The sequence below is a fragment of the Nicotiana tabacum genome, chromosome 18, assembly GCF_000715075.1.
Source record: "Nicotiana tabacum cultivar K326 chromosome 18, ASM71507v2, whole genome shotgun sequence".
In the NCBI taxonomy this organism is placed as follows: domain Eukaryota; kingdom Viridiplantae; phylum Streptophyta; class Magnoliopsida; order Solanales; family Solanaceae; genus Nicotiana; species Nicotiana tabacum.
This window is the reverse complement of record NC_134097.1, coordinates 159,659,424-159,677,232: the sequence shown is the minus strand read 5'-3', so window position 1 is coordinate 159,677,232 and position 17,809 is coordinate 159,659,424. Positions and strand designations below refer to the sequence as shown.

The 17,809-nt window shown below is 40.9% G+C and overlaps 1 protein-coding gene across 1 annotated transcript; it reads left to right on the top strand.

The window, feature by feature from the left end:
* Positions 1 to 16,316: 16,316 nt before the first annotated feature.
* On the top strand, positions 16,317 to 16,871 carry LOC142172792 (uncharacterized). The gene has a single exon (XM_075236483.1). The coding sequence runs from the start codon at positions 16,317 to 16,319 to the stop codon at positions 16,869 to 16,871; it is 555 nt and encodes a 184-aa protein (XP_075092584.1).
* Positions 16,872 to 17,809: the final 938 nt, after the last annotated feature.

Sequence of the window (17,809 nt, the reverse complement as noted above, 5' to 3'; positions counted from 1 at the left end):
TTTCCCCGGCATAACCCGAGGACTCTTTCCCTTTCCGGCATAACCCGATGACTCTTTCCCGAGGACTCTTTCCATTTTTCGGCATAACTCAAAGACTTCCCCGGCATAACCCGAGGACTCTTTCCCTTTTCGGCATAACCCGATGACTCCCCGGCATAACCCGAGGACTCTTTCCCTTTTTCGGCATAACCCGATGACTCTTTCCCTTTTCCGGCATAACCCGATGACTCCCCGGCATAACCCGGGGACTCTTTCCCTTTTTCGGCATAACCCGATGACTTCCCCGGCATAACCCGGGGACTCTTTCCCTTTTTCGGCATAACCCGATGACTTCCCCGGCATAACCCGAGGACTCTTTCCCTTTCCGGCATTACCCGATGACTTCCCCGGCATAACCCGAAGACTCTTTCCCTTTTCCGGCATAACCCGAGGACTCTTTCCCTTTTTCGGCATAACTCGATGACTTCCCCGGCATAACCCGAGGACTCTTTCCCTTTTTCGGCATAATCCGATGACTCCCCGGCATAACCCGATGACTCTTTCCCTTTTCCGGCACAACCCGATGACTTCCCCGGCATAACCCGAGGACTCTTTCCCTTTTTGGCATAACCCGATGACTTCCCCGGCATAACCCGAGGACTCTTTCCCTTTCCGGCATAACCCGATGACTCTTTCCCTTTTTCGGCATAACCCGATGACTCCCCGGCATAACCCGAGGACTCTTTCCCTTTTCCGGCATAACCTGATGGCTTCCCCGGCATAACCCGAGGACTCTTTTTTGGCATAACCCGATGACTTCCCCGGCATAACCCGAGGACTCTTTCCCTTTTCCGGCATAACCCGATGACTTCCCCAGCATAACCCGAGGACTCTTGCCCTTTCCGGCATAACCCGATGACTTTCCCGGCATAACTCGAGGACTCTTTCCCTTTTTTCGGCATAACCCGTGGACCTCCCTGGCATAACCCAGGGCCCCTTTTTCTTTCCTCCCCGACATAATCCGAGGACCTCTTTTCTTCACGGCATAACCCGTGAACCTCCCTGGCATAACCCAGGAGCCCTTTTTCCTTTTCTCCCAGCATAACCCGGTCAGTTTTCCGGCATAACCCGACAATCCTCTCAATTTAGGGCTCCAATCCCTAAGTTGAGCGAGTTTCCTTTAGCCGACATTAGGGCTCCAATCCCTGAGTTGAGCAATTTTCTTTTAGCCGACATTAGGGCTCCAATCCCTGAGTTGAGCAATTTTCTTTTAGCCGACATTAGGGCTCCAATCCCTGAGTTGAGCAATTTTTCTTTAGCCGACATTAGGGCTCCAATCCCTGAGTTGAGCGATTTTCTTTTAGCCGACATTAGGGCTTCAATCCCTGAGTTGAGCAAGTTTTCTTTAGCCGACATTAGGGCTCCAATCCCAGAGTCGAGCGGTTTTCCTTTTTTAGCCAATATTAGGGCTCCAATCCCTTATTTGAGCATTTTGCCTTTTGCACACATTAGGGCCCCAATCCTTGAGTTGCGCCTTTTAGGCTTGAGGTTTCCAATCTCCTCATCAACTCTGTAGATTTTTATGGCAATTAACTCACGAAATTTTCCTAGTGAAAACTGGGGCAGAAAATTTCGTTTGTTTGTTTGTTTGTTTTGATGTTTGAGTAGGTTGCCCTCGAAACACAAGGTACAAGATGACTGATGGAATGAATCTCAGTCTAGAATAAAGAAAAGAAGAAAAGAAAAGAAGAAAAGAACAAAAAAAAGAAGTGAATTCATAATATTGAAGTGGAGAAAGATGCGGACTGCTCAAGATACATTTGAAGTTACAAGTTTTCGCATGTCCCACCTTGATCCAAGCTGAGGAAAGAATCAACACCTACAGCTAACAAGCATCAAAATTCAGATCGGAGTCTACAACAAGACCTAGCCAAGACTCAAGATCAAGCTTCAAGAGATTTATAGATAGGAATCTTGTAACTCGTAGCTGATAAGCTTAGTTAGTCTTTTTAATTTTGATTTTATGTAATAAACAGGACATCGGACCGGAACTTCGACGGAACCTCGCGCGGCTCTCAACCTCGGCACTCAATCGCCCCATTCACTTCTAAACTATACCTGACCTGATTCTCTTATAACCCGGGATATGTAGGCTGTCCAAAACCAGGACTCGGTTGAGCCTTTCCTTTATTTTTCTTCCTCTTTTGAATAACGATATGGTCAAAAATTAGTCACATGGTTCACTTTATCTTTGCCCGAAACTCTTCGTGTTTCCGAGCAAAGAGGGGCAGCTGTTGACACCAAATTTTTGACCCTATTTGAATTTATTTCCATTTTTCCCACTTATCTCGTCAATACCTCACTTTCACTTTCCCTCGCCCCCACACCGGTCCCTCATCCCACTATTTCCATATTCCCATCCCACCTTCTTTTGTCCCCCATTTTTCCTTGTCCCCTCTCACTTTATCCATTTCCAACTCACCCATGTTACACTCCAACAACAAGATAACTTTTACCTCTCCCCCTTTTCCTCATTTCTTAAGCTTCTTCAACACACAAACGGTCAGATGCATCAAGGGGAGCTCCCAAACTCTCTCCTCTACCCATTTTTTCTCCAAATACACTCACCCTCCCAAAAACGCGGACAGAGTATACTTCGATATACACTCGATATACTATGGGCATACACGGGCAGAACACCCCCTCCCCAACGGATCTCCTTCTTTCTTTCTTCTCAAACCAGAAAACAATGACCTTTTCACCATCAAGATCAACCTTGAAGCTCCAGTAATTCAGCCATTAAAAATCCGTTCAAAACACATCAAAACAAGCTTGAAAATAGCTCTGTTTTTTTTAGTCAAAACGACCTCTAAAATAGCAGCAAAAACCTGTTGCAAACAACCATAAAATCCACCCCTAACACCACCCAAAATGAGCTAAAAGATCTGCTGAAATCGGCTAAAAGAAATCGGAACAGATGCGTTTGGATTTTCGTCGCCGGTCGAAGTCGCTAGTCCGGGTTTCCGTTTGAGTCTCCTTCTAGTCCGTATGGTTTTGCTTGGCTTTATTTTGTTTTGGAGTAGCGATTGTTGAGCTGTATCCATTTCATGAAGAAGGTTGTCTTCTCAGTCTATTGATAGAATATTCATATTAAAGGTTCATTTCCTCTAAATTCTTGTTTGCATTAGATGAATGTTTCAGTTTTGATTTAGATCTGTTTAAATGTTTCATTATTATTTCTTTTGTTTATGTTTTGATGTATGTGTGTTTGATTAGAATTAGTTTCTCAAGTCACTAAATAATTAGCTTCTCACCTATGTTGTTAGATTAATATGATTTGAGAAATCCATGTTAGACTTGAACGTAAATAAGTCATTATTTTAAAGGAAGTTCTTTTTTTAAAAAAAAACAATTTTTATGTTAGCATTTTATTCCTTAGTTGATGTTATGTTTCTAGTGTTCAATTATTTTAATTTCTTGTTTCATGAAACAATATATGGCTTTAAGTTCAAAATTATTATAGTTATCTAATAAAAACTAAAAAATGGAGCCTTACGCTAAAGAAACTATGGTATATTAGAGCCATTGGATCTTTTAAATTTAAAGTGAGATGAATGAGATTTTGGGCTTTTAGATTTAATAAGTCATAGCAAGGATTATGATCCGGACTCAAATACAAACTGAGTAAAGAATAAAAATCTACACTATATCACTTTTACCACAATAATTCCATAACTCTCGGCTTTGCAATAATCTCAAAGTAGTTTAGAAAAAATAATTGTATATTCGTAGTTTGCTTTAGGCGCGATTAATAAATTATCGTGGCTATGGGAACGGTTCCCGTGGCATAGTTGCGATACCAAATCTCCTAAATTTGGGTGTACATTTATGTGACCCAAATCCAAATCTCAACGGAGTCGGAATGTATTAACAACCACGGGTGCATTGATTGCGACGTTGTTCGAGATGCATTTTCACGATGTTGCAATTCTATTAAAAAAATAATAATAAAAGCGGTTTAAAGTTGATAAAAGCACATAAATTATAATATGTATTAAAATCAGATATTTAGCCATTACAACAATTTAAGCGACCGTGCTAGAACCACAGGATTCGGGGGTACCTAACACCATCCCTCGGGTCAACAGAATTCCTTACTTAGAATTTCTGGTTCGCAAACTTCATTTGGAAAGTCGAATATTTTTCTCGAATTGGGATTCAAGATAAACCGGTGACTTGGGACACCAAAAGTCAAACTTTTCCCAAGTGGCGACTCTGAATTAAATAAATAATCCCATTTCGAATATTGTCACTTAAATTGGAAAAACTCCCTCACACATTTTATCTTTCGGGGTAGGCGCGCAAAAGGAGGTGTGACAACGAGAAAGTTATAGATGTAATTCAAATACATGTAAAGTGTTATTCAAAACTAGACAAGGTTCAAATAAAAACTTGTCAAAGTTATTTCAAAGAAACATGTGTGTTCCTATTTCTTTTATCGTATGTTAAACACCATTATGAAGTTGAGACGTCTTCTTTATTAAGTGTCGAATATAAAAGGTCCCTCTTTTATAGAACTTATGATTAAATTAATTAGTCATAAGTTTGACAGAAGCATTTTTGAAGAATAAAAATGCAAATTATTCTGTAAGTCCTTAGAAATAAAGGCAAGAATAAAGTAAACAAAAGTTCAAGATAATAACAAGAAAACTTCTTAATATTTAAAAAAAAAATAAGACTAAGTGTGTAGTTAGTTGTAAAGCTACGAATTGTTTATACAAATTGCCCCATGAAAAGGTCTGGGGACTTGCGTTTCCAAAATAAACTCTCAAATGAAACCAAGGGTTTGATCACAATTTTTCAACTAAAACAAAAACAAAGATATTCAAACAACTAAAGCTGGTCACTGAGAAGTTGAAGGTACTGAAGCAGGAGTATCAGCAGTTGTCGGTTCAACTTGACTTGCAGCAACAGGCTCGACTGGGCTTGAAACAGTTGGGATACCCGTATCGACTTTAGCATTCGCGGAAGTTTCGGCCACAGGAGAAGGAAAATATTGAGTTTGTTGAGCTTTCTCAATAATTTGTATACCCAATCACGGAAATTGGGAACGTCTTCTACAACTCCCATGGTTGCTAAAAAAAAGCAAAATTAGAAAAGTTGACAAACTTGAAGAAAAAAGGTACGAGAAAGTTAAAAAGACTTACGTGCAAAATTCCACTTCTCAGGGAAGGGAACATTATCATCACCCACTAAACCAATGGTGGGGGCAGCAACAAACCTGTCATACCAGCCACGGTCTTTGTCATCCTCAGGGCTCACCAAAACTCTCTTGCTCCTGGCTACTAGTGTGAAAACACCATTGCGGAAGAGTCTAGGGGAGTAAAGGTGAATTAAATAAGGGAAAGTAAAGGGAACACCAACTGTGTTGGTCAAATGCCTCAAACAGACAACAATCCTCCATATGATTGGGCCAATTTGACCCAAACAAACATCGAAGAAACGACGGAACTCAAGAATAACAGGATCAATAGATGGTCTGAACACTAAAGTGAAAGGGTATGTATAAACAAAAGAAAACCCGGTTATGTAAGAGGTGATTCTTTGATTTGGACTAGGGATAATAATAGGAAAATCACTACTCCAATGACAGTCTCTACGAACTACAGAAATCAAACCTTCTGTAATTTGAGCGGGATAAATATCAGCACGATCTAAACCAGAGACTTGGTTCCTAAGAGATTCTCTGTCATGATAAAAAGATATTCCGTAAGAACTATCTCCTCTACTGTAGGCTCACGAAGAGGTTCAGAAGGTTCCTTACCTCTTGAAGAAGATCTTTGTGAAAGTGAACCCCTAGTTCTAGAAGAAGGGCCAGAACTAGGTAAAGGAGTGGAAGAACCGCGAACGGATCCTAAATTACGAAGCCTACCTCCCCTTCTGCTTCTAATGGGGGCATTAGGGAAGGTATCAATTATGGGAACCCTTCTAGGGTTAGAATTTGAAGAAGATATGATGAAGAAGGATGATACGATGAAGAAGAAAATAGGGATTTGAGAGATTGAATATTCAGTAAACTTTATGTGGAAAAGATAAAGAAAGAAGTTATATTTATATTGATAAGCGACCACCGAAGGAAAAAGTGTAATGATGGAAGTATCATAATAATGATAACTGACGCTTTATGAATAGTGGAGCCATGAAAAAGCCTTAAAAAGGGCTGCAAAATTGTAGAACTAATAAAAAGGTGACACATGTGAAGAGCATTAAATAGAAGTGACAATTGAAGCGTCAATTTTGTCATAGCATTAATGGTGACAAAAATTCTCGTTTTAATGAAATTCACTTCTCAAATATTCAATTGATGAATAAATGACAAGTGGGGGGACTATCTGTATTGGAAAAAAATTGAGTTTACATATTAAAGTGGAATAAAGATGACATGTCAAAACACGTAGACTAGTCAAATAGTTACAGCTGGCAAAGAGACACGAGTTGCAACAGATACGAGCAAAGGCAAAGGAAGAGGCACAGGCAGATATTCAAAGGACTCGGAGCCCGTATCTATTTAAGTCATTTAGGTCGAGGAATCAATGGAAATGAATCTGACAATATATGATAGTACAGATACAGTATTTAGTGAGCATTAAATACTGAATATGTTAGAAAATATGTATTAAATACAATGATTGTGTAACGTAGCATTCAATGTCTTTAATTACTCATAATAGCCTTATTATGACAAGGGCAAAACGCATATCTCCCAAATAGCTGTAAAAGGGAGATAACTGATCAATTGTAAGGACACAAAATACTATCTGAATATATTGATTTACTTGTTTTTCTGAATATATGTTAGAAAATCTGTATTAAATACAATGATTGAATAACGTAGCATTCAGTGGTTAGGCCTGCCATGTTATATGGAACTGAATGTTGGCCGGTAAAGAACTCACACATCCAGAAGATGAAAGTAGCAGAGATGAGGATGTTGAGGTGGATGTGCGGGCATAGAAGGATGGATAAGATTAGAAATGAAGATATTCGAGAGAAGGTGGGTGTGGCCCCCATGGAGGACAAGATGCGAGAAGTAAAACTTAGATGGTTCGGGCACATTCAGAGGAGGAGCACTGATGCACTGGTGAGGAGGTGTGAGCGACTGGTTATGGTGTGCACGCGGAGAGGTAGATGGCGACCTAAGAAGTATAGGGGAGAGGTGATCAGACAGGATATGACGCGACTTAGGATTACTGAAGACATGGCCCTTGACAGGGAATTATGGAGGTCGAGCATTAAGGTTGTAGGTTAGGGAAAGTTGTGAATATTTCTACAGCACAATAGAGTGAGACTAGCCAGTTAGGAGTTAGACTAAGAATGTCATTGGTCGTCTATTGATGCAGGGCTTTACCTGCTAGTTTTACTATACCAGCCATCTATTTCGTATTTCGTATTCTGTATTTCATATCTCTTATATTGCTGTTATTTTATTATGCATTTTTATGGTACTAATATATCGGCTCCTGTTGCTTTTTTTGAGCCGAGGGTCTCCTGGAAACAGCCTCTCTACCCTTCGGGGTAGGGGTAAGGTCTGTGTACATATTACCCTCCCCAGACCCCACTTGTGGGATTATACTGGGTTGTTGTTGTTGTTGTTGTTGTTGTTGTTGTTGTTGTTGTTGTTGTTGTTGTTGTTTTTCTTCTGATTATATTATTGCTAGCCAAATTACTTTCTTTCATAAATTCTTTTGATTATCAGTAACCCGAGTTCTTCTAAATTAAAGCTTTGACCGAAATCCCATTTTTTGGTTAAACAAACACAAAGTTTAATTTGGCGATTAGTGTTGTTGATGTTACCACAACCGTCAGTGATGGAATTGTATTGTAGTAAGAAAAAGTGATAACCTTAAATGGTGGAGAGATGACAAATTTATAGAGATTTAGATATAATCTGGACCAATTTATAAAGATTAAAGTAACCAATCGGGCGAATGAGATTTCCTCATTAATTAAATATTAATTACGGACCTTAAACCTATTGGGCCACCTATATGTAAAAAAAAGAGGTTATCTTCGTATGGCTTATAGGTTACAGGTTCAACCTGTGGAAGTAGCCACTAACGCTTACATTAGGATAGACTGTCTACATCATACCTCTGTGCATACCGAATTCTTTGTGCACCGGACTGACGTAATTCGAATATGACTGAATGTTTTAGCCGGTTCGATCTTGAAACCTTCCAAATTTCGATTGACCGTTTTATTTGCATATAAATAGCTGGTTTTTGCCTTCACAAGTTCACATCGAATCCACAGCCGCTCTAATAAATACACTAGAGAGTTTATGCATAGTGGTATTGCAATATGTATGGTCCCCTGTTACCATCATTTTCATGTCTCTTTAATTTGTTATGTTTTTGAAATATTTCCAGCTCTGAAATTAGCAGGGTTGAACTGGTCTTTTAAAACTGTACTTTTTTTTATTCCTCCAATGTCTCTGACAAACCAATCATAATAAATTTACACCTAAGTTCCCTCACATACAAATTTTATCGAAAATGAACGATGGACGAGCCAGAAAGGGACTTTAGTTAAATCGCATAGGACCGGACCACTATCAATATGGATAAGGTCTTTTTCTTTGTTGATATTCAGAGAAGAAGTCATAGAATTTCGAGGGATTCAGTGGGAAGTGGCCAGGAGTGTAGTAGAATATAAAACTTTACAATGATTATTTCTGTACTTCGCCTGAACATTGGTGCACAATTGCAAGCTTAATTAACGATAGTGCGAGGGGTCGTTTCGGTGGGAAACAATATATTCTAGGATTTTAGAGATAAAAAAAATATTAGAATCCCGAGTTATATCACGATTTTATCTCAATAAAATATAAGATAAATTCATCTTAAATTTAATTTTGGAATTAATTATCTTTTATCTCTCGTACCAAAAGAGCTCTAAAGTTACAATGTCTACATAGGTAAATATACTTGACAACCAAAGAAAACCTGGAATAAAAGAAAGAAAGAGGAAGAGATACTTTCAATTTGCCTTTTAGGCACTGACGAACCATAAGTACCGCAAAAGGTGTTCAATATTTAATATAAATATATATAAAAGTAATTTTTAATTTAATATATGCAATATAATATTTTATATATACTGTATAATTTTTTGATAAAGAGTGTTGAACTGATCACCATTCTTTATAAGTGATTTTAGGAGATAATTCAAAGGCACATAAAAGTAGTTTTACGTGTACTTCACCAACGTCTCAGTTGAAAATACAAATGAACTAGTATCATGATCTTCATACATTTTTAACATGATTTATCAAGTAGTATCATGAAAGAAAATGTTAAAAAAAATATCTTTAGAAATACTTGATCGCGTCCAACTCTAGTCCTAAAAAGGATAAGCGGTCGCTGCAAATATTATCCGGTCTAGAAGTTCGAAGTCGAATCCCACAGAGAACTAAGGCTTAGCTGCAGTTGTTCAATATTGCTAAGAACCACAAGTCCAAACAATTTCCTAATTATAGAGATTATAATATTTATTTCTAACTAATTAACTAACATTATTATAAAGCAGTAAAATTATCAACTAACAATGATGAAATTTGAGACAAAACTAAGGAAGTCTAAAGTTATGATTTCCCCAAATATTGGAATCCTTTCCTCTATGTTCCCAACAATTTCACCTATGTATTCTCTATTGATCGTAAGCACTTTAGGTGTCGTAATTCTCTCTCGAGCAACTACAACAATTTACTAGACATATTCTTTCGAACTACGCTAGTTGGCTTTATCTAACCGCTCATTATGACCACGTCAAAGCTTTGTTATTTCTAAACCTACCTTTAATTAAACCCGTTGTATTGATTTCTCACATACGTTAGGAGTGATGTTGTTCAACAACCACCTAAATATGTATCCTTTCTCAAGCAACACATAATAAATAGGCACAGTCAATCGATGGTCATTCAATCAACAACAATAAACACATAGTTGAACAAGTAGAGAAATCCAACGGCTTAATTATATAAAAACATAACAAGAATTTATCCTACAAAAGGTTCTATCAAAACCCTAGATAACAAATTAGCTATTCATAATAGTATGTAAAACTACAATACTAAAAGTCATAACCAACAATGAAAAATAGGAAGATAAAGGAAAAACTCGTAGAAGAATTTTCAACCTTGCTCCTATTGTGTCTCTGCCTCCTTAGGTCGAATCTATGTCAAAAGTATGTCCCACCCCTTAAAATACCGTTTTTCCATGTATATATACCAAGTAGGGTTGGGCCCAAATAATTATACCTTCTCCTACGTGAAAAAGGATAATTTTTCAGGTCTGGACGCTCGCGGTCGCGGTCCAGGCGCGGTATTTTCCCAGTGCACTGCCTCAGTCCGCATCCAGGTCCGCAGTTGCGGTTTCGACTGCATTTTTCACCCTGTTCCGTTTGGAATTTGGAAAAATGTAAAACACAAAAGTCGCATCCCTTTGAGTTAGATTTCTAACTATATATTATATAGCCCAAATGGAGTTCTTAGCAAAGAGTTATGTCTATTTTACTAGACAGTGCGCAATATGCCTACTCGAGTCTTCGTTTGTTCTTAACTATAAAATTTGACCCTCGAACACGATTCCGACTTAATTCATTGGGCTTTTACTCAGAGTTCAAAGCTCCAAATCACTAGAATTCATTTCGTATCATCTATGTAGCTCGGAATCACTCCTACAAAGCATAAAATACACTATTAGTGCAAAACAGTAGCGATTAAAGCTCAAACTCAATTAAAGTGCAGTAAATTAGAGTGTAATAAGCGAATAAAATACGCAATTATAGTCTATCATCAATACTGCATCAATGCTAGTAACTGGTAAAGTTGCTGCCATGTGATCAGAAGGCTACGAGTTCGAGTCGTGAAAATAACCTCTTACAGAAATGCAGGATAAGACTACATACAATAGACCTTTGTGGTCCGATGCTTCCCCGTGTATGGGTCCAAATTTGAACAACCACGACCGTTGATGAGTACGACAAACGGCAAGACCCTCGTAGCTTGACATCCTGCAGGGGACGACCTACAAGCGAACAAGAGACTACGGCTTTTGCAGCAATACAAGCCCATTAGGGGACATTAGGAATATTCTTTCGAATATTCCCTATGACTTGTCTTTTAGGGTTTAGAAGGGGTTTGTCCCTTATATATAGAGTGTAAAACAACCTTGTAAGGCCCTGGGTATTTTCCTAACTCATAACATTTGCTTATATAAACAATTGATATCATTATTGCTTAAAGGTTGATCTTGACATGATAAAGAAATATTATCTTCTGTTTTCTCCTTATCTATCTTTTGTTCTAGAGATTATTATACTTAGCTAAGATTTACCCCTTTAATTTCTTTGATTGATTTATTCAAAAAGGTTCAGATATCTTTTGAGTCAAACAATTTGGCGCCGTCTGTGGGGATTTCTATAGCTGAGATCTTAGTTTCGTCTAGATCCTTGAAAGAAATAATCACCTCTCCTTAGCCTCGCAAAGGCCAACAATGGCAGGAAAGGGAGAAGCAAGATTAAAGGCGATGGTAGGTGTCACGAACAACCTCCTGAATTCCCTCAATGAAGCCAGTAGGGAAGACAACGAAAACGCAACGTCAAGTGCTACACCTGAGGGAAAGATCTCACCCTCCCCCCTCCCCCACGAGGGCATGACTGTCTCGCGCGAGAGGGAAAACTCAACATCCGCTACAGAAAAGCACCACCGGCTGTGAAAAGGCTATTATAAGAGTGGTTGACAAATACCTTGAGCAATATACTCGACAAACCCGTTCAAAGGGATATCGAAGGCACAATACCCGCAGAAACCACAACTGTCGCCAATGAGCCAGAAACTCCACGAACAGGTAACACTCATACCGTCATTGATGCAGGTAACGATGCACTTGCGGCCATCTTAAAGAAAATGGAAGAGATGGAAAATGAGAACAAAACACTCTGTGATCATCTGAAAGAGCATCAAGAAAGGGTTGATAAAATACCAGGTGCTCTGAAGTTGCTACCAAAATGTGATGTGGGCCGATTCGTCGAACAACCATACAGTGAAGGGGCGGCTTCCCACTCTATTCCGAAAACCTTCAAAATGTCGCCATATTTGAAAATATATTATGGCACCACGGACCCAAAAGATCACTTAATACATTATGTTACTATAGTAAAAGGTAATGATCTATCGAAAGAACAGGTGCCATTAGTGCTGCTGAAAAAATTTGGCAAAACTCTGACAGGGGGAGCGTTGACATGGTATTCCCAACTACCAGCACGATCGATATCAACGTTTGAAGAAATGGCAGATAAGTTCGTCACCGCTCATGCGGGAGCGAAAAAGGCAGAGGCTAGGGTAAATGACATCTTCGCCGTCAGGCAGACGACAGGCGAGGGACTTCGGGATTTCCTAGCCCGATTCAACAGGGTAAGAATGAGCCTACCAAACATGTCAGAAGGGATGGCAGTAGCAGCCTTCTAAAATGGGTTAAACAGAAACGAGTCAAAAGCAACCAAAAAGATGCTAAGCAAACTCATAAAGTACCCCCACCACCACGTGGGAAGAAATCCATAATGCATATTGCACCGAAGTAAGGGCAGACGAGGATGACCTAAATAGCCCGATCTAGTGGCTAAAATCGGTCCAAACCGAAACAAGGAGAGATCGCCGCAATGATGGTTGAAGGGACCAACTACCCCGTTTCAGTCGAGAGAGGCACCAGCCCTATATCCGAACATCCAACCCACCTCCTCCACGACATGCAGATGTCGCGCCTCGACACATCGCATCACCCCGAAATGAAAGAGGTACGCCTCCACTGTTATCTGCTCATAACTTTTGTGTTTCTCCTTCAGAAATAGTGTATGCACTAGAAAAGCTCGGCATAAAGGTGCAGTGGCCGCAAAAGATGAAGTCAGAGCCGAGCACCCGGAGATCGAACGTTCTATGTGAATTCCACCAGGAAAGGGGACACAAGACGGAGGACTGCATAGGTCTATGACAGGAAGTAGTAAGAATGCTAAATCAGGGACACTTGAAAGAACTGTTGAGCGACCGAGGACGGGTTAACTTCGCTCGTGGATGCGATCAACCTCAGGGACCTCCAAAACTACCGTCACCAGCTCGTACCATACAAATGATCATTGGCGGCGGCGACGATACAATAATCAACCATGTGAAATTCACCACCACACACAAACGCAAACGGACAGTCACCCACGAACGGTATGACGACCTCGAAGATAGTATCATCTTCGATAAGTCGGATACCAACGGTTTGTTTGTATAACTTTACGCATCACGGATACCGATGTAAAAAGAATAATGGTGGATGACGGAAGTGGCGCGTGTATTATTCACCCACGAGCCCTCATACAAATAAGGCTCGAGGATAAAATAGTATCGTGTTGCATTACACTAACAGGTTTTAATAATGCAGTGGAATGAACCTTTGGAGAGATAGTGCTACCCATCAGGCAGGAGGAGTCACCCTGGAAACAACGTTCCACATCATGAATTAGGAAACAACCTACAATTCCATCATAGGACGTCCATGGATATACGCCATGCAAGCCATCCCGTCAAGTTTCTATCAAGTAATCAAATTTCCTACCCCGTGGGGGATATTCAACATCCGAGGCGAGCAACGCACCACCCAAGAATGCTACCGAATTGCCCAAGATTGCACACACACCCAACAACTAAGGGGGGCAAGTGCAGAAGCATAGCAATTAGCCATATCGGGAACCAAACCCGACATACCAATAGAGGCCATCAAAGACCCGGATGTCATAGAAGCTTGCAAGGCAACCATAAAAGACCTCGACCCCGTTCAACTGGACAACACCGATAGCACGAAAAAGGCTTATATCGGACACAACCTCTCAGAACTAGGTAAGTACCATGAGTTCTTAACTAATAATGCCGATTTGTTTGCCTTTTCCCATTCAGATATGCCAGGAATCCTAAGGGACATCACCATACACAAGCTGGATGTCGACCCTCTTTACCCGCCAGTACGGCAAATGAGGAGAAAGTTCAATGCCACCATCAATGAGGTAGTCAGCAAAGAAGTAAATAAGTTATTCGCTAATGGTTCCATCCAAGAATCAAAATACCCCCAATGGGTCGCCAATGTGATCATGGTAAAAAAAGAATAATGGGAAATGGCAGATGTATATCGACTTCACCGACCTGAACAAAGCATGCCCGAAAGATTCCTTTCATCACTCTCATACACCCATCGAGGAACGTATTGCTACAAAGTCATATTGTTCGACCTCAAGAACACAGAGGCGACGTATCAAAAGTTAGTCACCAAGATGTTCAAAGAACAACTCGGTAAGACCATGGAGGTTTACATCGACGACATGCTAGTGAAGTCGAAAAAGAAAGAGGATCACATTGGTCATCTGAAGGAAGCCTTCGAGATATTGAGGCAATACGGAATGAAACTGAATCCAAAAAAATGCGCCTTCGGCGTAACTTCAGGAAAGTTCCTTGGTTTTCTGGTATCACAAAGGGGTATCGAAGTCAACAGGGATCAGATCAGAGCCATCGAAGGAATACTTGAGACATTAACCTGCAAGAAGCAGGTGCATAAATTAACAGGACAAATAGCCGCCCGATTGAGGTTTATTTCACGATCGTCGGACAGATGCCATAAATTCTTCAATGTGCTAAGGAAAGACCACGGACTACAATGGAATTCAGAATGCGTCGACGCCTTGAGAAAGATGAAAGCATACCTATCCTCGCCACCACTACTCGTCAAGGCAGACCCGAGTGAATGCCTACTGGTGTACCTAGCAGTCTCCGAAGTCGCGGTAAGTGTAGTCTTGATCCGCAAAAACAAAGGTACACAATCTCCGATTTACTACATCAACAAAACCTTAATTGATGCCGAAACAAGGTACCCTCACCTTGAAAAATTAGCTCTAGCGTTAGTCGTAGCTTCACGAAAGCTTAGACCATATTTTCAATGTCACCCCATAAAAGTGGTGACAACCTTCCCCCTCAGGGGCATCCTACGCAAACCTGAACTATAGGGTAGGTTGGCCAAATGAGCCATAGAATTAAGCGAGCACGACATAACATACCAACCACGAACTGCTATTAAGTCGCAAGTGCTCGTTGATTTCATCGTCGATTTCAGCGAGAAAATATTTCCTGAAGTATAGCAGGAGGCGCTCCGCACTTCCACACATTTTGACCTCTGGGTCCTCTACACCGACGGTGCATCTAATGCATCGGGATCTGGACTGAGTTCATCCTCAAAGTTCCTACGGGCGAAGTGATTCGCCAGTCCATACGATGCCCCGAGATGACTAACAACGAGGCTGAGTATGAAGCTGTGATTGCAGGATTGATGTTAGCCCTCAAATATGGCGCTCAACAACTTATCCTCCATTGCGATTCTCAACTCGTAGTGAACCAAGTCACTGGGACTTTCCAAATCAAAGAACAGAGACTACAAAAGTACCAGTCAGAAATTCACAAACTGTTGCCAGAATTCGACAAATGTCGCCTCGACCAAATACCCAGGGCACAAAATATCGAAGCAGATGTTCTCGCCAAGCTAGCAGCAACCACCAGAAATATCAACAAGGAAAATATGGTCACTCTTATCCATTCCGCAATAGTCCAGGTCGAGGTACATTCTATAAACCTAACTTGGGACTGGTGCAACCGTATCGTAACATATTTGTTGGATGGAACGCTCCCACAAGATAAGAAAGAAGCCAAAAAGCTTCGAATACAGGCAGCCAGATACAACCTCGTAAATTGTGATCTTTATAAGAGAACGTTCGGCGGCCCCCTGGCCAAGTGTCATGGGCCAAATCAAACAATACGAGTACTAGAAGAAGTACACGAATGGCACTGCGACTCCTACACGGGAAACCATGCCCTTATCTGATGCCTCATCCACGCCAGATACTACTGGCCTACCATGAAGAAAGAAGCCACGAATTACGTTAGGAAGTGTGAACGGTGTCAAAAGTACGCCTCTATGATACACCAAGAAGGAGAACTCCTGCATTTCGTCACTTCTCCATGGCCATTCATAAAGTAGGGTATGGATATTGTCGGACCCCTCCTGGCAGGACGAGGTAAGGTACGCTTCCTTTTGGTTTTAACTAACTATTTTTCTAAATGGGTGGAAGCAGGTGCATACACTCAAATACATGAGCAAGAAGTTATCGCGTTCATATGGAAAAATATAATATGTCACTTCGGCATCCCCAAAGAAATCAGCTGTGACAACGAACCTCAGTTTGTCGGAAAGAAAATGACCGAGTTTTTCGAAAAATGGCACATCAAGCGAATACTCTCCACACCATACCATCCCGCCGGCAATGGCCAAGCCGAATCCTCCAATAAAGTGATACTGAATATATTGAAAAAGAAGCTCGAGGACGCGAAAGGGTTATGGCCTAAACTACTACTAGAAGTATTATGGGCATACCGCACTACGCCAAAAACTAGCACAGGCGAGACGCCGTATTCACTAGTTTACGGGACTGACGCAGTTATACCCGTCAAAGTCGGAGAACCTAGGTTGAGATTCTCCAACGAAAGCGGACCAAACAGCGATGAAAGTAGGCTACAAGATCTGGACGAAGTCGAAGAACGAAGGGATATGGCCCACGTAAGAATGGTAGCCCAAAAGCAACAAGTAGAAAGATACTATAACAAGAAGGCCAAAGTACGACCGCTCAAGGTCGGAGACTATGTCCTCAAAGCTAAAACACAAGCAGCGAAAGATCCTAGCGAGGGAAAACTAGGAACAAACTGGGACGGACCATACAAAATCACGGCGGCAACAAACAAAAGAGCATTCTAGTTAGAGACAATGGACGGAAAACTACTCCAAAACAATTGGAATGTCGCCCATCTCAAATACTTCAACTTCTGAAAGGAGGCGCCACCTAAGTCATACTCTTTTTCCTTCATCCGGGTTTTGTCCCAATCGGGTTTTCTCGGAGAGGTTTTTAATGAGGCGGCAAGGGGGGCATCTCGAGGTCCGAAGTATTGTTCATTACCTGGCTCGTCGACGTGATCTCCAGGTCGAGTAATGTAGGGACTGGATATAGATGATCAAATCTCTATTGTACGTACAAAGTCGACATGTATTTCCTACGAGAATATAATCAAATCTCCATTATATGTACAAAGTCGACATGTGTTTCCTACAAGAATATAATCAAATTTCCATTGTATGTACAAAGTCGACATGTGTTTCCTATAAGAATATAATCAAATCTCCATTGTATGTATAAAGTCGACATGTATTTCCTATGGGAATATGATCAAACCTCCAATGTGAGCGAACATCCCAATGGCCAAGGCCATCGATGAAAATATGAGTTCTACCTCATTCGAACTACGACGGGATCCTACCTCAATGACAGTTCGAATGTAACATCCCAATGGCCAAGTCCATCGATGAAAATATGAGTTCGACCTCATTCGAACTACGACGGGATCCTACCTCGACGACGGTTCGAAGGTAACACCCCAATGGCCAAGGCCATCGACGAAAATATGAGTTCGACCTCATCTGAACTACGACGTGATCCTACCTTGATGACAATTCGAAGGTAACATCCCAATGGCTAAGGCCATCGACGAAAATATGAGTTCGACCTCATTCGAACTACGACGGGATCCTACCTCGACGACAGTTCGAAGGTAACATCCCAATGGCCAAGGCCATCGATGAAAATATGAGTTCGACCTCATCCGAACTACGACGAGATCCTACCTTGACGACAGTTCGAA

Bases quoted from the DNA above. Each gene is read 5' to 3' on its own strand.
- LOC142172792 (XM_075236483.1), top strand. From the start codon at position 16,317: ATGACCGAGTTTTTCGAAAAATGGCACATCAAGCGAATACTCTCCACA.